Source organism: Orcinus orca, chromosome 1 (genome assembly GCF_937001465.1).
Source record: "Orcinus orca chromosome 1, mOrcOrc1.1, whole genome shotgun sequence".
Classification (NCBI taxonomy): Eukaryota; Metazoa; Chordata; class Mammalia; order Artiodactyla; family Delphinidae; genus Orcinus; species Orcinus orca.
In genome coordinates, this window is record NC_064559.1 from 32151898 (window position 1) to 32175816 (window position 23919).

The 23919-nt window shown below is 54.7% G+C and overlaps 2 protein-coding genes across 11 annotated transcripts in view; one reads left to right on the forward strand and one right to left on the reverse strand.

Annotated features, from left to right (window-relative positions):
* LGR6 (leucine rich repeat containing G protein-coupled receptor 6) overlaps positions 1-22515 on the forward strand; it is a 111508-nt gene extending 88993 nt beyond the window's left edge. For 4 of the 8 annotated variants that reach the window (XM_004285411.3, XM_033415987.2, XM_049706941.1 and 1 more), the window contains 2 exons: positions 2315-2395; positions 5215-9356. In XM_004285411.3, coding sequence (XP_004285459.2) covers positions 2315-2395; positions 5215-6470 — 1337 coding nt within the window. In that variant the 3' untranslated portion in view covers positions 6471-9356. Of the gene's footprint in view, positions 1-2314; positions 2396-5214; positions 14102-14968; positions 15070-17025; positions 17164-20693 lie in introns of those variants that run through there. The other 4 variants (XM_049706924.1, XM_049706930.1, XR_007476049.1 and 1 more) reach the window with 3 other exon arrangements.
* UBE2T (ubiquitin conjugating enzyme E2 T) lies at positions 15176-23847 on the reverse strand. 3 transcript variants are annotated; one of them, XM_049707012.1, is made up of 7 exons: positions 23414-23847; positions 18412-18571; positions 17765-17833; positions 16552-16657; positions 16342-16440; positions 16080-16208; positions 15176-15549 (listed from the first exon to the last, which is right to left on the reverse strand). In XM_049707012.1, exons 1-7 carry the CDS (start codon positions 23742-23744, stop codon positions 15424-15426), a joined length of 1020 nt encoding a protein of 339 aa, XP_049562969.1. In that variant the 5' UTR covers positions 23745-23847; the 3' UTR covers positions 15176-15423. The 3 variants fall into 3 exon arrangements, with proteins under 3 accessions (XP_049562969.1, XP_033271889.2, XP_004285436.2); XM_033415998.2 differs by having other exon boundaries at positions 17765-17834; positions 18401-18571; positions 23414-23844; XM_004285388.3 differs by having other exon boundaries at positions 16131-16208; positions 17765-17834; positions 18401-18571; positions 23414-23840.
* Between the last annotated feature and the right edge of the window lie 72 nt (positions 23848-23919).

Sequence of the window (23919 nt, forward strand, 5' to 3'; positions counted from 1 at the left end):
TCGGGAGCATTGAAGATCCCGCAGACAGACGCGTGTGCCCTCCGTCCACGGTGGCTACTCAGGGAGGGGCCTCTGGCCGGACACGCAGGAGTGTAGCTGGGAGCCCAGGAGGCCGCTGTGGGCAGGCGAAGGGGACTGGAGCCCTCCCGGGAGAGTGTGAGGCCCAGCAGGGGCAGCAGCTTCCCTGGGGCGGTCTGGGTGTCTGCCGTCCACTCCGCATGGATAGGAGTGGAAACCTTCCTTCCTGAAGGTGAAACTCCACCAGGCCAGAGTCTGGGAGAACCACAGGGCATCGGGCTGGTGGGCGGCCATTGCCATAGCGGCACCAGGGCCGGGCCCCACTTCCTGAGGAGCTGCTGAGCGTAGGAGGGGGCCAGGGCCGCGCTACAGCCATATCCCACATCCCCCTCGGTGAAGAGCGGTCCTTAGCACTTTGGCTGTGACCTTACAGCCTCAGACGGAGTCCACGGGCCTCAGCTCTTGCATCTCATCCGTGCATTTTGATTTCCAAGCACTGCTGAGCTCCGTTCTACAGAGCGGGAAAGGTGGCGAGGGATGGAATGCTAGGCTGTGGGCACAGCCCGGCCCCCTGCCCACCCAACAGTGCCCAGGCCATGGGCAGCTCCACAGGGCCTCCCTGCCTCCAGGGAAAGCTCCCAACTGAACTGTTTACCCTTTAAGTGGGAGGAAGGCTCCACACAGGAAGCAGACATGTGAGCTGAAGGCGGGGATAAGTGTGACAAACGGTCGCCTGCCTGGGCCTGGCCTGTACACGGTGGAGAGCCCACTGGCCCGGCTCCCTAACCTTCCAGGAGAGGCAGTTTCCCCCGCCTACCCCAACCCAACTCCAGAAACTTCCCAGGAACTCCCTGGCGGTCCCGTGGTTAGGACTCTGCACTCTCACTGCCGGGGTTCAATCCCTGGTCGGGGAACTAAGATCCCGCAAGCCTCGAGGGGGATCTTCCAATGATGAATTATCGCTGCAAAAGAGAGTTTCGTCTTTATAAACTATAAACTGGTTTAGTTATCATTTATCATTTCAATATCCTTAAAGAATTTCTGGGCCCTGAGATGTCCACCCCCGTGGAGATTGCAGGCCCTGGTTTAAGGAACAGCACAAGAGCGAATAAGGAAAATAATGCCATTTGATTCAATCACGTTTTGGAGTTTCTTTAACAAGGGATTCGCCTTTCTCAGACGAACAGAATCGAAGAGCCTAGACTTAGAATTGGAAGGGTGGTTAAAGATGATCTAGTCTACCTGCTAACACAGTAGAGAAGCGCCTTCTCACACTGGAGACTTCCTGCTCCAGTCTCTCCAGTTACGCACACCGTGTGCATCTGTAAAGCTCCCCCAACCGTCTCCCCGTCCCCCCACCTTGGCTCTGCGGCCCAGCGAGGCTCGGTCTGACTTCCGCTCTGTCGCTCACTGGCTGTGAGACCCAAGGCGAGGTCTTCGCTTTCCTCACGTGTCCGATGATGCCCGGGGCGGCCTGCCTCCTGCAGCTGTGGGGAGGGTTGGTGAGGACTCCGTAGGCGCGGGGCCTGGAGGATGAGAGCTGGGGGAGCCCCAGCCCTGGCGCCAGGTGACCTCCTCGTGGGGGCAGCGTGCATGCCCACGGCTCCTCGACAGCAGGGCCGCGTCTCGTCCCACACGACCCCCCGCCTGTGCCCAACGCCCAGCAACAGGGTTCTGTGGTCAGCACACGTGACCTCTGATGGTGGGAGCTTCTTTGTGTAGGAAGAACCAGAACTTCTCCCTCTGGATCATGATTTGCCTCCTTCTGTGACGCGTCTGTTGATGCTGGTTCTGCTGCCTGGGACCATCAGCACGTCGGGGTGTAGTGATGCCTGCAGGCCGGCAGCTCTTTGAGGACGGCCTTCCTCCCCTCACCCTGCCTTTTCCGAGTCCAACACCCCCAGCAGCTCGGCTGTCGTCACCGTCCCTGGTCCTCCAAGCGCATCCTGCTCGCTGCTCTGTCCTTTGCAGTGTGCAGGGCTCCCAGCCGGACACGGGGTCACAGCAGTGGGCTGGCCCGTGTGGAGGGCCCCCACCAGCAGGGCAGCCTCCCCTGACTCTGTGCAGCTGCCCGGGAGGACATGGGGGCACTCGGTGTCTGAGGGCCACAGGCGGATAACAGGGATCTGACCAGAGGTTTGCCCCCGAGGGTAGACAACCTTTGCAGGGCCGCGGGGAGGCCCCGTGCCCAGCAGATGAGTCGGGACAACATCTCAGAGGGGTGGGGTTTTGGAGAAAGGTGGGGCTTGACCCACACCAAGACCAGGGTCTGAGCCAGTTTCTGGTCTCCCCTCAGATGATGTGGACCCAGACGAGCTCCAACTGGAGGTGGAGGACCCCAGGCCACACCCCACTGTCCAGTGCAGCCCTGTTCCAGGTGAGAGGGGTGCCTCGGGGTGGGGAGGGCAGGGACTGGGGAAGGAGCGTTACGGAAAGTGGGGTCCAGCTGCTCGCCTTTTGAAAGCCAATACTTGAGAGACAAGGTCGGTGGAAAGGAAAGTTTGCTTTACTTTGGAGGCTGGCAACCTGGGAGGGGGAGGGTGGACTCATGTCCAACGGCCGACTCCCCCCACCGACAATCAGTGGGCAAGAGCTTTTACGGGGGAGTTTCAGGGATGTACAGGCAGAGGGAGGGGGCTACATGCAGAGACAGCACAGTCAGCTCTGACGGTCATCTTGAAACTGGTCATCGGTGGTCTGATCAGCGTCATCTTGATTGTTTTAAGTACAGTTAGGCTTCAGTTCCAGGGTTGGTTTGTTCCCATTTCTTCAGGCTGGTTCTCAGAACTGTGGCAGCTTAGGTCATGGCTACAGCCTGGTCATCATGTAGTTAACTTCTTCCAGCTGGCGGGGGCGGGTTTCAGCATCTATAAAACAGCTCAAAGGACATGGCTCAGAATATTATCTACAGCCCTGAGGACGGACTGAAGGCCCTTGACTTTGCTCAATGACTATTATTATTTAGTCCTTTGACTCTTTCCTTTGCTTCTGCGTTTTCTCACTTTTCTAATTAAACTTACTTTGGTTAAAAGCGACAAGAGGCAGGCGGAGGACATGGGTGTGGGGAGGACCACAGCGTCCTGCTCCGCTGCAGGAGCCCCCGCTCTTCCGCGAGTTCAGCCTCTTCTGTCATTCCCGGGGAAGGGGCTGTCGCCCCCCTTCGGTGGCTGCTTGGGGGCAGCGGGAGCGGGGGAGGGGAGGGGAGTCAAAGCGACATTTACGAGTCGCCAGCGGTGATACAGCCAGTAGGAACTTTCTCTCAGCGAAGAGACCCCACTGCTCAGGGGGCGGGTGCGGGGCTGGCTCGTCTGAGACCCGCAGAGTTCGAGCAGGAACCCTGCAAGGCCCCCTTCTGCATCCCTCCCCACTCCATCCCAGGAGGGGTGCCGCCTCTCGTAGGTAAAGCTCTCCCGGGCCTAAAACACCGGGTGTCCCTGGGGGCTCCTTCCAGCACTGTCCGCTCCTTAACGGCTGAGGAAGCCTCCTTCAGTCTCCGCTAAATCCATCTTGCTGTCAGGAAACAAAGAAAATTCCCCTTTGGTCCAGCCCAGCCTCTGTGTTTAGCGTGAAGCCCCAGGCCACCCCGGAGGCAGCAGCGGCCACGGGAGCCGGGCCGGGAAGCGTCGGACGAGTGGAAGGCAGCGGATAGCGTCCCTCTCACCGGCTCTCCAGCCCCGCCCAGGCGCCGCAGCACACGCGCCCCGCGCTTCGCGGCTGTAGCGCGCCCTCTAGTGCCCGCAGCGACAAGCGCACCAGCGCACCTGGAGGCACAGGTGCGTGTTCACGCGGCCTCTGAAAACCGGTGATCAGCAGCGATGACGTAAAAGGGGAAGCTCCAAAAGACAAAATCTAACTTGCACTCACTTTTACAATAGCACATACAAATGGCCAAATAAATTCCGGTGTGCCCATATTCACTGCACAGACACCTAAAACGTGTTTTTCAGTAATGTAACAATATGGGAAAGCGTGCATGATAAAACTTTAACTTAAAAAAGAGAATAAGAAACTATGGGACTTCCCTGTGGTGCAGTGGTTAAGAATCCACCTGCCAATGCAGGCGACAAGGGTTCAGTCCCTCATCCGGGAAGATCCCACATGCCGCGGAGCAACTAACCCCGTGCGCTGCAACTACTGAGCCTGCGCTCTAGAGCCGCCCACGAGCCACAACTACTGAAACCTGCGCACCTAGAGCCCGTGCTCCGCAACGAGAAGCCACCGCAATGAGAAGCTCGCGCACCACAACGAAGACCCAACGCAGCCAAATAAATAAATTTTTAAAAAGAGAGAGAATGAGAAACTATCTACAGTAAAGTCCCAATTTAGTTTAAAAAAATCTATATGGATATATGTATTTCTTAAAACTGATAGAAAACATAGCAAAATGATGAGTTTCTGTGAGGAGCGATCATAAGCAGTTTCAATCCATGTTACATTTTCCAATTTTCCTACCATTGACATCTGTTATTTGGTAATCAGAAAAAAAAAGTGTTTAAAAAATAGCTGTCACAAATCCTCTCAAGTGCCCAGGCCGCCTAGCCGCACATGGAAGAACAGGAGTCCAGGCCAGGATGGATGAAGGAACAAAGGTCCAAAGTTACAAGGTGCTTTGAGGACAGGGCCTGGGGAGAGAGATGGACAGCGCCAGGCTGTCCGCCATCCAGTGCAAAACCAGATGGGAAAACCCCAGGGGCCACCTGCCCTCTGATGTTCTCAGTAGGCTTTGCCCCCAACACTGACCCAGTCGTGAGCATTAAATGTGGCCGAGGAACCAGGGAGAGCCCGCCTGGCCAGGCTCCTCGTGGCAGGGTCCTGGGTGCCGCTCTGCGGGTTGGCCCCAGCCTGTCCCTAGGGCTGCTGCCCTGGCCGCTCCTCCAGGCCCGCCTGTCTCTTCCTTGCTCTGGACGCTGCTCCGTGGGGAGGGCTGCTCTGCCTGATGTTTCCCCAAGGCTGGTCCGTGCTGCCTTAGTCTGTACCGCGTGTGCGTTTCTCAACGTGTCTGCGCCTCCGTGTCCTGGGCTGGCGTCCACCCCCTGCAGCTCGTGGAGGAAGCCCTCCTTCTGTGTCCCCTCTGCTCCTCTCCCAGACCCACCAGGAGCCCTGAGACTCCTGGTGGCCTGCAGGGCTGCCCTGCAGATGGATGAGGCCGTGTCCGCCCCGCGGCCCCAGGCTAGAGTGTGGTCCTCTCTCCCGCAGGCCCCTTCAAGCCCTGCGAGCACCTCTTCGAGAGCTGGGGCGTTCGCCTGGCCGTGTGGGCCGCCGTGCTGCTCTCCGTGCTCTGCAACGGGCTGGTGCTGCTGAGCCTGTCCACAGCCGGGCCCGGCCCCCTGCCCCCGTTCAAGTTTGTGGTGGGGGCCATCGCAGGGGCCAACACCCTGACCGGCCTCTCCTGCGGCCTTCTCGCCTCGGTGGACGCGCTGACCTTCGGCCGGTTCGCGGAGTACGGTGCCCGCTGGGAGTCGGGCCCGGGCTGCCGGGCCGTGGGCTTCCTGGCCGTGCTGGGCTCCGAGGCCTCCATGCTGCTGCTGACCCTGGCCGCCGTGCACTGCAGCGTGGCCGTGGCCTGCGTGCGGGCCCGTGGGAAGGCGCTGGCCCCGGGCAGCTTGCACGCGGGGGCCCTGGGCTGCCTGGCGCTGGCGGGGCTGGCGGCCGCCCTGCCACTGGCCTCCGTGGGTGAGTACGGGGCCTCCCCGCTCTGCCTGCCGTACGCCCCGCCCGATGGCCGGCCGGCCGCCCTGGGCTTCGCCGCGGCGCTGGCGATGCTGAACGCCTCCTGCTTCCTGGCAGTGGCCGCAGCCTACGTCAGGCTGTCCTGCGAGCTGCCCGGGGCCGAGCTGGAGGCCGTGTGGGACTGCGCCGCCGTGCGCCACGTGGCCCGTCTCACCTTCGCTGACGGGCTCCTCTACTGCCCCGTGGCCTTCCTGAGCCTGGCGTCCGCGCTGGGCCTCGTCCCCGTCACCCCCGAGGCCGTCAAGTCCGTGCTGCTTCTGGCGCTGCCCCTGCCCGCCTGCCTCAACCCCCTGCTCTACCTGCTCTTCAGCCCCCACTTCCGGGAGGACCTGCGGCGGCTCCGGCCCTGCCTGGGGGTCCCGGGGCCTCTTGCCCTGGCGGCCGCCGGCCAGCTGGAGCCGAGCTCCTGCGACTCCACCCAGGCCCTGGTGGCCTTCTCGGACGTGGAGCTCATCCTGGAGGCCTCCGAGGCGGGCCGGCCCTCCGGGCTGGAGACCTACGGCTTCACCTCCGTGACCCTCGCCCCCTGCCAGCAGCCCGGGGGCTCCCGGCCGGAGGGCAGCCACTTTGCGGAGCCAGAGGGAACCCGCTTTGGGAACCGGCCACCCGCCGTGGACGGCGGACAGCCGCGGGGGGCCGAGGGGGCCGTGCCAGCGGGGGCGGGCCAGGCGGGGGCGGGGGCCTTCCAGGCGTCTGGCTCTGCCTCGGCCTCACACTTGTAAACGTATGTCCTCTCCGTTCCCCTACGCCCCTCCCCTCCCGCCCCCTCCGTGAAGGACGCTGCTTGTAAAATAAACCCCACCAGATGGCCCCGCCCCCGGCCCGCGCTCTCCCAGGCCACCACCGTGTGTACTTGGCCTGGGTTCCCCTCGGCCCTGCTCTGGCCTCTTCCCTGTCGCGTCTGAGGCTGAGGACCAGAGGTCTGGACGTTTGTCCGCTTAAGGTAAATGAGGGGAGCAGAGGACAGTGACGGGGGCGGGGGCCCGAGCGGCCCAGGATCAGGTGCGACGGACAGGGGACCGCACAGGGACCAAGGAGGGGCCGCCAGGGCTTCTCCCCTTGCTCCGGGACTGGATGCACACGTGCTCTGTGCCCCGCTGGTCCTGAATATGCCGCTCAAAAGACTCCCGTGAAAACAAGTTTCTGAAAATAGGACATTGTGCCCGTTTCTTAGAGATTCAGGGTGCACGTCAGTGTGGCAAAGAGGCAGGAGAATCCCACAGCAGTGAGATCTGTTGAACTTGCTTTAAGCCAGTTCCCCAAACTATTGAACAATAGGTTTTGGTTTGCCGGTTGGGTTTTCGTGGAATATCTACTAGCACCTCACAGACCAGCCCTCGTCTCTCCCAGGGGCCCCCTTTTGCACCACCTGGTGACATCACAAGAGGCCACCAGTCTTAAAAGCCCGGTCCTGGGAGCTGGACCCTGTCAACCAGATGTGGCCTTCTTGTCTCTGTTGTCCTGCCCTGAAAAGAGTGGGGAGCGGGCTGCTGCCCTGTGTTCCAGCCTCAGACCCCGGCACCGGGCAGGTGGAAGGGCTCCCAGCCACCAGAGAAGCTTCCGCCCTCATACGATGGAGGGTCCCTGGCTGCCGGCTGCCTTCCTGTGGTTCGCCATCTGCCATCTTCTGCCCCAAGCCGGGCCCCTCCCTGTGTGCCCCCAGGCCCTGCCCTCTAGGGGGCACAGGGAGCCCCTGACCAGCGCCTGGGGGGATGTTTGTGTTGCATGTTGGGTTGCAGGAAGCGTCACCCAGGCCTGGGACTCCTGGGCGCCCCAGATTGGCTGGGACCTTCTGCCTTTCCCGCCGTGGCCTCCCTCCCTTACTTTTTACCAGGGCACCCCTCCCTGCCCTCAAATACAGGATGAGGAGTGAGAGCCAGGGCTCGGGAGAGGGTGAGACCTGTCCACGGCACCCCGATGTCTGCCACGTCGGGATGGGAGTCGGAATCCGGGACCCAGCAGGACCCAGCACTCACCGAGTGCTGTCGTGGTCCTGAGCCAGCCCCCTAGGGCCTCTGCTCCTAGGACGACCTGGGAAGGTCCTTCTATTGATAGTTACATGGCCTGCGGCCCAGTGTCTGTCTCCCTGCCCTCCCCCCGAAGTGGAAATTCTCACAGGAGTCGCCAAAGCCACCAGGTGGGGTGGAGGGATGAGGTGGGGACCACGGTGGAACCGGCACATTTTCGATCTCATTCTAAGTCAGAGGCCAGGCTCTGAAACCAGACGTGCTGCCCTGGTGCCACAGAAGAGCCCCAGGGCCCAGGCACAGGGCCAGCCCCGGCAGGCGCTCGGTGGTGGTGGATTCATTTGTCAGCTGGTGACGTGAGAACCCCGGTCCCTGCACCTCCCGGGGTTGATCAGGGGCCTCTCGTGGAAGCAGGTTGCTCTGCTCTGGTGCTGAGAAGCAGTGACTCTTATGTGAGAAAGGAGTTCTCCGAGACGCCCCAGGGATGGACAGCAAAGGGGGTGTGATTTCGGGAGCCTCGACTTCTGGGAGGTCGTCCAGGCCCCTCCCTGTGTGGCCACCGTCCCCTCGGAGTCAGAGCTGTTGCTGGGTGGGCCAGGGGGAGGACGGCCCTGCGTTGGAGCCCAGGAGTCGTGGGACCCGTACCTGCATTGGCCTCTCCCACGAGGAGGGGCTGGGGCTTCAGGGCTGCAAGCTCGAGGGCAGCCCCACCGCTGTCTGTGTTCTGTTCCCAACCAGCTGGGCATTGGCCAGGGCTCCACCTTTTGGTTGGAGGAGAGGTGTTTGCCTGGAACTCTTTTTACTATTCAAAAGCCTCGTAGATGTTGTACATTCACCCAACACGAGAGGCGAAGTAAAGTCTCTTCGTGTTCGCCTGGCTTTCCTGCAAGTCTGCGTCAATCCTTGGTTCTCTCCGCTGTGATCAGTAGAAGATTATGAAGATAGGTATATCATCGATTAAACTCAACATCAAAAGCCAAATAATTCAATGCATGTAGATGCCTTTGTCTTGGATTGATGACATATTCCAAGATGGTGCCCACGGGGAAGAGTCCGTCCCGGGGCCGTGGTGGTGAAGATGCTGGTTCCCGCCACCCTGGCCTCTGACAGTGCTGCTGTGGAACACCCACGGTGCCCACCTGCCTCCCCGGACCACCTGCAGCAGAGGGTCCTGAGCAGCTCTGTCCACACCGTGAGGAAACCCAGCTCAGGGCTGGGTGCGAGGCCGCGGTTACAGAGCCTCAGGCGGGGCCTTCCCTTTGCCGTGCCCCCTCCACCTCAAGCTTCGAGCCTCCTTCCCAGCTTTGCCCGTCCAGGGTTGGGGAGTGGGGAGGACTGACGACGGTTCTCCGCAGGCCCGAGTAGGTGAGGACGGCGCCGGCCGTGGGACCCCTGACCCATTCTGGCCTCTGTGCTGGTGCACCCCGCCCGGGTGGGCCCCGGGCTCGCCGAGCTGTGAATATTGATCGGATCCTTCTGATAAAGAAGCACCAGTGGGCTTCCCTGGTGGCGCAGTGGTTGAGAGTCCGCCTGCCGATGCAGGGGACGCGGGTTCGTGCCCTGTTCCGGGAAGATCCCACATGCCGCGGAGCGCCTGGGCCCGTGAGCCATGGCCGCTGAGCCTGCGCGTCCGGAGCCTGTGCTCCGCAACGGGAGAGGCCACAACAGTGAGAGGCCCACGTACAGCAAAAAAAAAAAAAAAGCACCAGTGAAGTGAAGCCCCCGGGTCCCCCGGCCCCTCTCCTCTTCTCTTTGGTGGGTCTGTGGGCATGGGGCGGGGGCTGTTCTGAGAGAGGAGGGTGCCCTGTGCCCTGGGCTCTGGGGCGTCGGGGCACAGCCTAGGGGGGGTCACCCTGCCCACCCAGATTTAAGTGCCTTTGTGCACCTGGCACTGGGTTAGAGAGAATGCCCGAGCCATGGGGTTTCTATCCTCAGACTCTGAGCACCCTGGACCCTTCCTGACACTGCAAACCCCAAATACTCCGCTTGCTTTTCTGTCCTTGGCTGACCGTCTCAGCCTGCTTTCTGCCCTGGGAATCTTCTCCCCCACCCTCTCTTCAGACTGGGATGGTGTGTCCTTCACTGCACTTGTCGTAGACCCGTGAGGTACCTTCCCAGAAGTGGAACTGCGGGGTCAAAGGCCACTTACAAGTCACGACATCTTCTCTTGACCTCATAGCTCCTTTTGACGAATAGTCTGTGTTTATTCATAAATTCTGCTTCCAGGGGCCTCCCTGTGAGCCCTGCTCTCCCTCGAGGCCCCACCCTGCATCCCTCGCTTCAGCTCCTGGGCTGGTGGCCTTGTTTTCTCTTGGGGTTTCCGAGGCAACGTCCTGAGAGGTTGAGTGAGAATCCGACTAGCCGGGTATCCTTCTCTCCACCAGGCCAAATCACAGGTTGACCACTCAGGCCAGGCCCCTACCCTGGTCCCCTGAAGGGCAGTGTGTGGACTGGTGTGTCTGTGGGGCCCTGCTAGAGTTTAATCCCAGCTAAACCATCTACTAGTTGACTGAATTTTGTCAGGTTAATCATCTTCCCCATGTAGAAAGTGGGAATAATAATCTCAAACTCAAACACTGTTAAAAGAATTTTAAAATAATTTATAAAAAGTGCCGGGACCTCCCTGGCAGTCCAGTGGTTAGGACAGTGAGCTTCCGCCGCAGGGGGCCGGGTTCGATCCCTGGTCGGGGAACTAAGATCCCACATGCCGCTGGGCACAGCCAAAAGACTTTTTTTAAAAAAGGTGGGGCTTCCCTGGTGGTGCAGTGGTTGAGAGTCCGCCTGCCGATGCAGGGGACACGGGTTCGTGCCCCGGTCCAGGAAAATCCCACATGCCGCGGAGCAGCTGGGCCCGTGAGCCGTGGCCGCTGAGCCTGCGCGTCCAGAGCCGCAACGGGAGAGGCCACAGCGGTGAGAGGCCCGCGTACCACAAAAAAAAAAAAAAAAAAAAAAAACCAGTAAAGTATCTCATATATAAAAGAATAAATGAATCAAAATAAACGAGTACATGTAAGCAGACCCTACTCTCAAGGGGCCGCCTGGCAGGGGGATGGGAGCTAAGCCATCCCGTCCCTGCAAAGGGCCACCCTGACACTCAGCCCCGGGTCTGTTGTCACAGCCTCGTCAGGAGGAGGCAGAACCGCAGACGCCTCAGCGGTGAGACCAAGGGCCACCGCGTGCCCGCCCCTCTGTCTGGGGAGCAGCCCTCCGAGGGACCACAGTGGCTGAAGTTCCGCCCTGTGGCTTCTTTCTCCTTGGGGTGGGCCTGTGCCTGGGATGCCTGTTGCTCTGGCCCAGTGGCCGCTTTCCTCCTTCTGGGAACACTTCAGCAACTGCTTCCACCGCCCCCTAATGCATGCGGCTTGCAGGGGTCTCGGCTCCGGGTCCAGTGGTGGCCGTGACTCCGGCTTCTCGGCTTATTCTCTCTCTGCCACCGCGTCGGGTCCGAGGACGGGCTTCCATCTCTGGGGCTCCCAGGGACCTGGGGGAAGCGTGACTGGACCCCTCGGTTTGTGAAGCGATGACTCCTTTGCTCGGGTGCGAGTGTGAGATCTGTCGCTCGGCTAGAGGAGACCCCTCTCTCAACACCCCCAGCCCAAAGCCTGGAGTAAACCCACTCACCTCTTAGCAACCCCTGGGGGAAGAGGGCAGCCGTGAATGGGCTTTGGACAGGCAAGGAGGGTGGGCGGGGTGGGCTGTCAGGTGGGGAGAGTGGTGCTGGGAGGGGGTCCGCGGGGCAGAGGGGGAGGGGTGGAGGAGGGTGAGGGCGGAGGGGCAGGAGACCAGCCTCCTGGCTTCCTCCCTGAACCTGACCCCTGCAGGCTCTCCCATGGGAGCTCACAGGAGGCTACAGAATCACAGGACCGTCAGGTGGCAGCACGGGGACACGCCTTAGGGAGCATCCACGCCCCCTCCTCACCGGGTCGGGGAGGGACGGCCCCACAGCTGCCCGGGGCCGAGGGGCAGAGGCACAAAAGGCAGAACAGTGTCTGTGTAGTCGGTACGTGGGGTCGTGGAGTTGGTCCAGCCTGGGTTCAACTCCCAGACCTTCCGTTGACAGCCCGCAGTCCTGAGTTTTACTTGACTTCTCTGTCTCATTATCAGAAACATGGAAATGACAATGGTACCTAAGCTCTGAAGGTTATTGAAAAGATTAAAGGAGATTTTTCATGTAAAGAGCTTAGCTTAGTTCATGACACTAGTAAGTACTTGAGAGATGTTAGATGTTATTACTTAATCCAAAAAGCAACGAGAAACTGGGGCTCTGAGCTGTCTTCCGGCTCAGCCTTGAGCACACTTGACACAGAAGAGGAAGGGTCCCCGGAGGAGCCGCTCCTAAGAAGAAGGCTGGCAACCTGGGCTTGGAGCCCGGCAGGAAGGCTGTGGGTTCGCAGGGGTCCATGGGTGACGGTGCCGGGGACCCTGGGCCATGAGAGAGGAGTGTCCCCTGGCACGGGCCAAGGTGGCTGGTGAGCTGTCAGCCGGGGGAAGCTGGGGGCTCCCCAGAGAGGACGTGTGCAGGGGGTCTCAAACATACCTCCGGGTCTGGAGAGAACCCCGAGACTAAGCTCACCCCCAGGGCAACTGCCTCTGCTGGGGGGGGTCTGGGGGAAAGCGGCTCAGCAGGCCTTTCTCCAAAGCCGAGCTGCAAGGTCCTGCTTAAAGGGAGGCAGCGATGGGTGGGAGGACGGAGGTCTGGCCCAGTGGGAGGTGGGGTCGGGGGAGAGGCAAGCCCACGAGGGGGAGAAACCGAGGGGACCTGTCACCTGATGGAGGCTGAGAGCTGGGGCGGATGGGCGCTCGGTGGCCCCGGCAGGAGCCATGCTGACTGGACAGAAGGAGAAAGTGCAGGCGTAGCTTCTGGGCACAGAGACCTGCGCCCACCACCCCACCTGTCACAGCTGTCCGGGCTCCCTGTGTGGGATCCAAGCCTCCCAGCGGCCAGTCAGCCCGGGGGCAGCGCGCCCCTGTCCTTCCCTCCCCCAGGCTGCCCCAACCTAAACAGGGCAACCTCGGGGAGCTGCTGGCTGATGGAAAAATAACTTGGCTGGGAAAGGGGCTTTATTTGTCTGTGCTGAATTCCCGCCGCAGCCGAAGGGTAAAGACCTAGTCTCAGCCCGCAAGGTGGGTGGTAAATCTGTTCTTACTTAGATTTTGGGGAGCCGCGGGGGCAGCAGGAGAGGATACTTGGAATCCGCAGTGTCTCTGGGATCAGTCACGTCATCTCCTCTCCGACTCGGGGGAACGGCGTAGCTTGCCTGTCCCGGCAAGCAGCGCTTTGAGGCCTTATGTGGCTGGCCCGTCGTCCCCGCCCCCAGCCCCTGCTAAGCTCGCGGGGTCGGCCCCGTGCTCGGCGCTCTGGGTGCAGTACCCCGGTCAGTCCCCACAACTGTCCCCCGCTTCTACAGGACAAACCCAAAGCGTGGAGAGGTTGAGCAGGGCTCTGGGGGCCTGGGCCGGCCAGGGTCTCCTGGACCCGTGTTCATGCTTTTGATGCTTTTCCATCCTTCCCTGGGCTGCAGGCGGGGCTGGGCTTCCTCATCTCCCTCTTCTCACTTCTGTTCTCTGCCCAAGTCCCGTGTACTTGTTAACCCAGAGATGGAGGGATGGCTTCTAATTAATGACTCCTGGCTTTGGTATTTCTTGCAATCAGTGCCAAGGCCCTTGTGGCCACTATGTCCCAGCACTTGGAGTGGACACACTGGCAGACGGGTACAGGGCCATGAGGTACACCAGGTCATGGCCACGGCTCCTTCCAAGGGGCCGGACAAGGGCATCCCAAGGCAGCTACGTGGGCTGAGACCATCCAGGTAGTCAGGTAGAGTCAGGGGGACGGCACAGGCCGGACGGGCTGGTGTGCTGAGACTGGAGGGGGCCAGTGCGGCTCAGTGTGGTGTACAGAGCGGAGGGTGTGCGGGGAGGGGAGGCTGAGGGAAGGCACTGGAGGGTTTTAGGAGGAGGTGCAGTCTGGCTCTTTCATCATCTGAATTTGTTCTTGCTGCTGTGAGGAGCATGGACCGCAGAGGGTCCAGGCTGGAGGCCAGGGGACAAGGTACCGGCCGTGATGGCAGTGCAGGTGAGAGACCTGGTGGTGGCCAGCTGTCGAGGGGGCTTGTCCTTTCCCACAACGACCCCTAAGGCCATCCCGCTTCACACCTGGCCTGTACCTGCATCGACACCATCAGCACTTGGTGTCTCCCTGCCACAGCGGCTGGTTTTTCCACTGCCGCTGGATGTGAACAAGAAACACATGACCCTGAGGGCTGCTGGTGGTCACTCCAGGAGGGGAAGAAGCTGAAGGAGGGGACAGTGAGGACGGATGGCAGGTGCGAGAGACACAGCCTCTGAACCACCGGTCCAGACGCCCGCCCTGGCCCCAACTCCCGGTAAATAGGGCAGAGAACTTCCCGGGTATTATCACCAGCCAGTTGGATCTCACAGCTGAAAGCATCCTGGCTGATATACTAATTGCATTTAGAAACCCCAAATCTGACTTAAATGTGCCCAAGTATAGGAGACAAGCCTGGAACAAAATTAATTCCTAGGCTTTAACGAGAACAGTAGCTGATTTTGAGAAATGGGTTCAAGAATTATGTAGAAGTTGGAAATTTATGAAGTGGGGTGGGGGGGGACACAGAGGAAATTTACATTTTCGGTTGACGCTGTCGTCTGTTGCTACCGCTCGTGCTCTAAGGCAGGCCACTGCCGAGCGCAGGGCGGTTCCGCAGCGGATGAAGGGAAACTGCTTGCTCACTGCATGCACTCTGCGTGCACGGTGCCCAGCCTGGCACAGGACTACCAGCCTGGGATACAGGCGGGACGTGACAGTCTCCTTCTCTGCCTAGGCGGCCCCAACATCTGCTCTCACTCGGCACCTCGTTCCACTTCAGCCGACTTCCGCCCAAATCTGTTTTCTCCGTCATCTAAACGGAATGATAAGCACAGGCCCAAGTGTACTGTAAAGTCACGAGCAGGGATTCGAGCTTGCACCTTAGTACTTGCCGTGAAATAAAGCTAGAGACAGAAAGGACTGTGAAAATCCATGTAAATCTGTACGATTATCTGGTTAACCCCATGCCTGATTTTCTCACCATTATATTATTCTAAAACACTTGGCACACAGCAGGTGTTCAGTCGCTATTTGTTGAACAAACGAAAGTTATACCACAGCCACGTAAGTTAAGTCACAGAAAGTGCACACTGCGAGAAACGTTAACAGAAGGGTAATTACCTCATCCCCACACTGTGTTTAGGACTTCTGAACACCTAGAATCCCGGAAGCGTGACGGCCACCGCACTGTCGCTGAGGCTATTTGGCCCCCACGTCCATCGTTCAGTGTCCCGAGTGATGCTGGTGAGTGGGCAAAATGAAGGGAAACAATTCCAGATACTCTCACATTCTTACTGTATCGCTCTCTGGCCGGTCTGCTCCCAGACACACATTCAGGATAAACACACACTCAACACTAGATGATTATTTATTTTCCAGGTTTACAAGTTTGGGGACACATATGTATGAGCTAAATAAAACAAACTGCACTCAGAGAATCAATGTAGAGCAGAACATATAAATACACAAGGTCTGTTTCACAGGATATAAAAACGATAATGTCATCAAATACAAAGAAAAACATTCCAGAAACGGAAGCAAATTGGACCATGCTGGCAAAGAACCTATTAACTGAGACGGGCCAGGACAAACCCCACCCTAAACGTCAGGGCAGAATTTCTTTTCTACGCCGCCCAGGGGCCTGGCTTTCCTCTTCTGTGCTTCGCTGTGCCCTTCTGAGTCACCCGCCTCCGGGGGGTTATCAGGCGTCTCTTCTTCATCAGCCTAGAAAGGAGCAGGCGGGGCAGAGCACAAGGTTCACACCGACTGTTCTCCCAGGTCCTTCTCTGCTGCCTCCTGGATAGGACATTCTCTCCGAAACCAGCTTCCCCAATCCTCTGTACTGTTTAATTTTTACTTCTTCTCACAAGTGACACTAACCGCTTCGTGGCTCAGTCTGAAGTGCGGGGCAGCCCAGCGAAACCCCCGTGTGCTCATCCCTGCTCCTGAACTCTGCCTTCTGTTAAATGAGGGAACTGTGGACGTAAAACGGGGACGTCTCTCCTTCTCCCTTCCTCCACGTCCATTTCTCCTCCCGCCCCTCCCCTCTCCTGCAAAGAGCTCCTTCTGGCCTAAACAGGAGACCTCGGCTGCCCTGTGGTGTCGTGGGTGCTGGGAAACCCTCCAGCCGGTTGAGCTATCTGCTGAATAATTATGTAGAAGGCTGCGGTAGGAGAAGATCAACCGGCCATCCTAGTGTCCAGTACGAACCTGGCAAGTCTAATAGACACTTACACACACAGGGACACACTCACGCTTAACAGAGCAACAACAGGAGCGCAATCAGAGCTGTACAGACACCCCACCTTCTGTCTCGCGTGCTTCTCTGTCCACTGCCTGGCATTCCTGAGGAAGACGGGCTTGTTGTATTTAAACTCTGAGGACTGAGATGGAAGCAGAGAGTCAGTGGAGAGAGGAGGGACTTGGTAACCAAGCTGCAGGCGCTACACGAGCCTCCCCAACGGAGAGCAGGGCGTGGGGAAAGCAGGCCGCGAGCAGGGGGCCAGGGGCGCTTACGATGTCGGCCATGAGCGGGTCATCGGGGTTGGGCTCGGCCATGAGCTGCTGAACAGAAGTCAGCAGGGTTGCGATGTTGAGGGACGGTCTCCAGGCGCCCTAGGCAGACAGGTAGACAGACAGCGGCCCTAAGAACGTGCTTCTCTAACACAAGTTTTAGAGCCGAGGGCCACGGCAGGCAAGAGAGCTGGCCCTGCTCCCACCACTCACTTTTGGTGGCAACTTGAGAACATCTAAACAAATCCTTCCAGCAGAATCGATGTTGGGATGGTAGATGGGAGTCAGAAATCGGATCTGAGGAGGTTCAAATGGGTACCTTTGAAAGCACAGGAGAGTATGGAAGTTTTACTGAAATACTGCTTCTTACATTATAAACAGCTGCTGGTGACTAATTAGGACGACAGCCTTTGAGAGGCAAACCTTTGCTCTTGCCAAATTTTATTACAAAAATTTATGAACAGTAGAAAAGTTGAAATAATAGTACTGAGAACCCTCTTATACCCACCACCTGGATCAAGCCCCTTCACCCTCTAAATACTTCAGCATGTCTCTCCTAAGAATAAGGTCCCTCTCCTATAGAGCTGCAAAACTATCAGTATACCTATGAATAAAATATAAAAATTATTTTCCAGTATCATCTACCACTCAGATTTCCTCAATTTTCCCTTTTTTGTTTTTTTACAGATGGGTGTTGAAAAACAGGATCCAATTTTGATTTATACACTGCATTTGGAAAATCCCCATCGGTCTCAGAACTGACGCCCCCCGTGATTACTGAGCTGCTTCTCTCAGGACCTGTAACAAGCCTGGCCTGGTGAACAGGTATCTACAAATCACAAACTACACTACAGCTACCACTCCCCTGATGACAGCCTTACAGGAGACCTGGATTAAAAGGGGCCTTAACACAGAGGCAGAGAGAAGGGTGGCTGCCAGGTGCCATGGGAGCCAGTGTTTAATGGATGCGGGGGTTCAGGCTGGGAAGACGAAGAAGTTCTGGAGATGCATGAGGGGGACGGCTGGATGACAATGTGAGTGCATTTAATGCCACCGAACCATGTGCTTAAAAACGGTTTAGAGATGCATGAGGGGGACGGCTGGATGACAGTGTGAGTGCATTTAATGCCACTGAACCACGTGCTTAAAAACGGTTTAGACGGTCAATTTTATGTATATTTTACTACAGTGACGGGCAGGGGGTGGGGTGGGGGTGAGGCCTAGCTGTGATCCAGCTCAGTGTTAAGAAAAAGAAATCGAACTCCAGAGACCGGAAATAACTTGCCCAAGGTCACATTAAGTCACGGTAAGACGAGGATTAAAATCCAGGTACTTCAACTCCTGCATTCAACACCCTACGACACTGCTCTGTCTTCCAGTAACTGCGCTTTACCCTGGAAATTTAGGATATAGTTTTCACACTGACCTCTCAGGAATGTTAACTTCCAGCTTGAAAACACCTTTTTCATAAGGTGTGTCTGCTCCACCTAATATCTCTTTAAAAAAAAAAAAAAGAACAAAACGTCAAGAGGTAATCAGATGATCTGAATTGCCACACCCCATGGACCTAATGAAGTCTGGTCCTAACGGAACAGCTGGGTCTGGGACAGAAACTCTCTCAGGGCTTAACAAGTCCCCATGCAATGTACCAGTGTACCCAAAGTTGGTGTCAATCAAAGAATACACAGGAGATCGAAACAGAAGGTGGACAACGCTGGCCTCAGATCACATACAACCTGCAGTTCTGCTCTGGCTGGAACGCAGCGTTCTGAACACTTATGTTTCCCATCTGGCCTCACAGATATTTGAGAAGGTGAGCTTTGGTACTAACACTGCTTCAAAGCTGATACCCAGATCTTGGCTTACAAATCAGTAAAAGATGGAATCAAAGGCCAAAGAAAAAATGTCATGGAAACCTTTTATAAATGTAAACAAATTAGGTAGAAAGATGGCTGGGCACTTTGACCTTGCAATTGTCCCCTACTTTAGAACACACAGGTGTTCAAACTTCAGCACCACCTTTGACAGGGTTGTGACCCGTCACGCCTGGTGCGACACCTACGAGCTCGCAGATCTTCCATTCGGTCCCCATCCTGCCAGCATGTGATGCCCGGGGGCGGCTCCGCGGCCAGCAGGCTCAGCTCTCTCTTCAGACGGGACGCTCTCTGCATGACCCCAGGGAGAATCACCCACACACGGTTCCTGGCGCCACACTCAACGCTGGCTGAGATCCCTGTGGAGAAAAGGGGCACCCACGAAAGGGTCAGTAACAGTGACCCCAGTTTTTAGCACACGGTTGCAATTCACTGAAGGACAAACTCCTCATGTTAATCTCTACTCTGAGAAGGAAGTCTGAGTTTTTTCTATTTCCTTCTAGTTATCTATTCAAGCAAACACATCTAAGAACATAAAGTATAAAACAATGCAAAAATTTCTACAAAAACTCTAGATGCTTTATATTAATGTCTGTCTCCACTGATAATAATTAACTACTGAGGCAGAGCCTGGGTCTAGCTTTGCTCACCACTGCGTCCTGAGGTGCCCAGCAGAGAAATGGATGGTCAAGTACTAGCTGTGGGGGGAGAGCAAGGGCAGTGACGGGGGACAGTCATCACTCCAACGAGAGGTTTATAAACTAATGCTTCAAGGTCTGGGGTTTTCTCCACGTAGTTTGGAATCCACGTATTTCTCAACCCTTCAGAGTCCACTCCGTCAATTTCATCTTTCTTTAGTATTTCCAATCTTCTTTCCTTCTTCCCATCAACATTCAAACATGCTCAACACCTCTCTCATCGAAAACAAGCCCCTCCTCACTTCTCAGCCCTACTCCCCCCTCTGGCTACCTCTGGCTACACAGGTGAGTCAAACACCACCTCCCAGTCTGCTGCCGTCTCTACACTTCATTCATGACATTTTTGACAAATACAGAATATTAATGTAATCAATTACATTAATATTTACACTTTTGTGTATTAAAATTTTCCTTACCCCCAAACTTAGATACTTTCACATTTAAGTCTTTGATCCACTAGCAATCAGTTTGTGTGTATAGTGTGAGTAGGGGCCCAAGTCTGAATTATTTCCCTCGTGAAAAGCCAAGTGTCCTAGTCCCACTTATTGAAAAGTCCATCCCCTCCCTGCTGATGCTGGCATAAATTTCCATACATGTACGGATGGCCCTGTTTTGGGATTATCGAACGGGTTTCATGGGTCAACTGTATTCTCTTTCAGCCAATATCCCACTGCTTTAATTGTAGCTTATTATTAGTAAGACCTGGTATATGGGAAGGTGAGTTCTTCCCCCTTGTTCTTTTTCTTCAGGAAGGCCTTGGTTATTTCTTAGTCCTCTGCTCTCCCATATGAATTTTAGAACAGTTTAAAAAGTCTACAAATACATACACACACACACACACACACACACACACACACACAGAAAGCTGCTGTGATTTGGACTGGAATTCCGCTGACTGCATAGATCAATTCTGGGAGAACTGACGTCTTTATGGCAGTGAGCCTACAATTCACGAGCATGCTGTGTTCAGGTCTTTCTGGACGCTCTTCAGTAGTTTTATAATTTTCTCTATAAAGAGTTTACCTTTTGTTAGATTCATTCCTAAGTACTTTATATTTTTATCTTTTTTAAAACTCTGTTTTCTCCCCACTTCTTATTGATATATGTAAATACAGTAGATTTTTAACCAAAACTTAATAATGCTAATGATGAATCTATTTGGGAGGCGGTCTGCGGTTGGTAATTCTACATATATCATCCATGAATAATCAGTTCTTCCCTTCTAACCTTTTTCTTGTCTTCTGTTCTGGCTATAACTTCCAGTACAATGCTGAAGAAAAGAGCTGACAGCTGGTATTCTTATCCTATTCCTAACCTTAGAGGAAAAACTTTCAACACTATTGCTTATGGGTAAAACTGGCCTATAATTTTCCTTCCTAATTTCATTATCAGTTATCAAAGTTAAGCTGGCCTCCTGAAATGAGTTAGTTTGACATCCTATAGAAGAGTCTGGGCGATTATCTGTTTCTAAGATGTCTGACAGAATGATACCTGGTAATGGCGTTTTCAATGTGAGAAGATTTTAAACTACAAATCCAATTTCTTTAAATATTACAGCATTATTTAAGCTTTCTATTTCTTCTTGAGTCAATTTTGGCAAGTGAAATTTTTCTACAAATTTATCTATTGCATTGTTTTACATTTATTTGTATAGAGTTATCTTTTCAATTCTGACATATTGCTTCCTAAGTACCAGTGCATTACAAAGTTTTGATATGTAGAATGTTTATTCCTCTATTCTCAAATTTTCTAATTTCCATTACGATTTCTGTAATTTATTTAGAAACAGATTTCTCAGTTTTCAAACATGAAGAGCTTCAGAGTTGTATTTACTATTGATTTCTAATTCAGAATGCTCATGGAGCCACAAGCATAAGAAACATGAAGAAAACACCAAGACACATCCTTATTAAACTGCAGAAAACCAGTGATAAAAAGTTTAAAAAGCATCAGGAGGAAAAAAAAGTCATATTATGTACAGAGGAACAAATGTAAAAAGGCAGCAAATGTCTCCTCAGAGACAATGCATGCCAGAGGACAGTGGAACCACATCTTTAAAATATGGAAAGAGAAAACTGTTGACTTAGAATTCTATATCTGGCAAAAATTAAGGAGATAAAATGGAAAAATAATTAAACATAAGAGTAAATCTTTGCGACCTTGCATTGGGCAAAGTCTTCTTACATATGACACCAAGAGCACAAGAAACAAAAGAAAAAATAAACTGAATTTCATTAAACTTAAAAGCTTTTGTGCTTCAAGAACATCATGAAGGAAGAAAGTGAGGGACTTCCCTGGTGGTGCAGTGGCTAAGAATGCAGGGGACGTGGGTTCGAACCCTGGTCTGGGAAGATCCCACATGCTGTGGAGCAACTAAGCCTGTGTGCCACGACTACTGAAGCTCATGCGCACCGCAACAAGAGAAGCCACTGCAATGAGAAGCCCACGCAAGGCAACAAAGGGTAGCCCCTGCTCTCCGCAACTAAGACTGAGCACAGCCAAAAAAAGAAAGTGAGAAGACGATACACAGTAGGAGAGAAAACATTTACAAATCATACACTTGATAAGGAACTTATTTGTATCCAGAACATATAAATAACTCAATAATGAAAAGACAACCTGATTAAAAAATGGACAAAGGATCTGAATAGATATTTCTCCAAAGAAGATACACAAATAATTCAATAAGCACGTGAAAAGATGCCCAACATCATTAGTCACTAGGGAAATGCAAATCAAAACCACAACAAGCTGTACCTTCACAACCACTAAGATAACTATAACCAAAAAGACAGCATCTAAGTGTTGGTGAGGGATGTGGAGACACAAATCCTCATATGTTGCTGGTGGAAATGCAAAACGATGGAGCTGCTTTGGAAAACAGTCTGCCAGTTCCTCAAAACAGTTAACAAGGAGTAACTTATAACCCTGTAATTCTACTCCTAGGTATATAATCAAGAGAACTGAAAACATATCTACTTAAAAATCTGTACATGAATGGTCACAGCAGCATTATTCATAATAGCCAAAAAATGGAAACAATCCAAACGTCTGTCAACTGAAGAATGTATAAACAAAACGGGGAATGTCCATACAATGGAATATCATTCTGCAATGAAAAGAAAGAAAGTGATTCACCAATTCCACTTCTGGGAATACATCCAAAGGAAACAACTCTAACTTGAAAAGATATCTGCATCCTCATGTTCTAAGTGTTATTAACAATAGCCAAGACTCAGAAACAACATCCATCAATGGATGAACAGCTAAAGTTGTGGTATGTATACACAATAGAATACTATTCAGCCATAAAAAAGAGGAAATCCTACCATTTGCAGCAAGATGAATGGACCTTGAAGGCATTATACTAAGTGAAATAAGTCAAAGACAAATACTGTATGACCTCACTCACTTATATGTGGAAAAGGTCACATTTCAGGATCTGGTTCTCAGTTTTGTCGTCTAAAACTTCAACTTGGCAGTAAACCTAGATTTGATAGGGCTTAGATGTACTAATTCATGCCAAGCTCACTCACAAAGACTTAAACATTAATTAAAAGGTCAATTTATTGATTTGTAAAACTACAGTAAAATTTTTAACTCCACATATTCTCTCCCTAAGTTATTCCTACTTGGAAAACTAATTATAATCAGACGATTACCTGGTGGTCATAGATTGTAGTTAGGAGGACGATAGCAACTTATGATAATCATAAACTTAAACTGAGGCATCTATCTTAACCATATGTTTAAAGGTGACTAAGTTTGTGTATTGGTTGGGTCAAGGTACTCTCCTGAACTGGGGTGCAAAGACAAAGCATCCTTTGGTTCTTCTTCTAATCTCCAGGGCTGTTGCTCCTCCACAATTGACACACTCAGAAATATTTAAACAGAATTAGTAATACTACAGGCAAATTAATATGTTAAATAGAATCAATTACACTACAACAGTCATTCATGTAAATTATTCTAAATTTCCTCAGCCACACCTTTAAGACCATCATCTCTGGAACCAGTTACTTTACTAGGTAATTAACCACTATTTTTATATACTGATCCTTACCACTTTTTCTCAGTGAGCAGACACTGGGATTCAATGACAATAAAACAAATATGCAAAAGTCACAGAGTGTCGGGGGGGGGGCAGGGGTACGTCTGAGGGAGCAGGGAGGAGGCGGGGGTGGGGGGCCGGCAGGGAGAATGTCTACGGGAGAGGGAGGAGGGGGCGGGACATCGGGGGGAGGGGCATGCCTGGAAGGGATGGGGGAGGCCGCTGGGGCGTGGTGGTGGCAGCGAGATGGCTGGGGCGGCCGGGGGACAGGGTGACAGGCCGGCGGCGCGCGCCCTCCACGGCTGTCAAGACATCCAGAGCCTCCGTTCCACAGCCGATAGTCGGAGAAGAGGACGGTCCCCCGACAGGCAGAAAGCCGCCCCCCCACCCCCACCCCGCAGACCCCCGCGGGCGGCCTCTCGGCAGAAGAGCCGGAGCACCCGCTCTCTTACCTGCGCTGACGTCCCTCGCAGCGCAGAGGCGCCGACCAGCCTGCACCACGCCTGCGCGAGCTCGACAGTTGCGTCGCCCCGCCTCCCGCCCGCGAGGGTGTGATTGGTCCGGAGCGCCTCCCGGGAGGAGCGCGGACTCCGATTGGCTAGGCTCCGAGCGGGCCACGCCCACGCACTTTGAACAGGGGCGCGGCGCGCGGGAACTGGCTCGGGGCTGGCTCCGTCTGTCCGAGCGATGGGCGTGGTAGGAGGAACCGGGAGAATCTGATCTGGAGAAGGGGCTGCGGTCAAGGTCTTTCACGCGGAGGGGCTGCCGCTCCAGGACAGTCATACCCGCGGAGGGCGCTCCGGCAATTCAACGGAATCTGAGGGGCTGGGGGTTCGAGCCGGGTTCCGACTTGGGGCGCGCGGCCCGGCGGCCCTGGCTTCCCGTGCGGGGAGCGTCCGTCGTGTTCGGACTGCACTGCCGGCCGGAGGCCGCACCCACCCTCGCCTCCTGCTCCGGC

What these genes read in the sequence shown, in the direction of transcription:
- UBE2T (XM_033415998.2), bottom strand. Translation starts at nt 23,744, where the DNA reads ATGACTGTCCTGGAGCGGCAGCCCCTCCGCGTGAAAGACCTTGACCGC. An exon ending in TTCTCAAGTTGCCACCAAAA is followed by an intron (nt 16,441 to 16,551) that starts GTGAGTGGTGGG and finishes CTGTCTGCCTAG; the next exon opens with GGCGCCTGGAGACCGTCCCT. An exon ending in CTGTTGTTGCTCTGTTAAGC is followed by an intron (nt 15,550 to 16,079) that starts GTGAGTGTGTCC and finishes GCTCCTTTCTAG; the next exon opens with GCTGATGAAGAAGAGACGCC.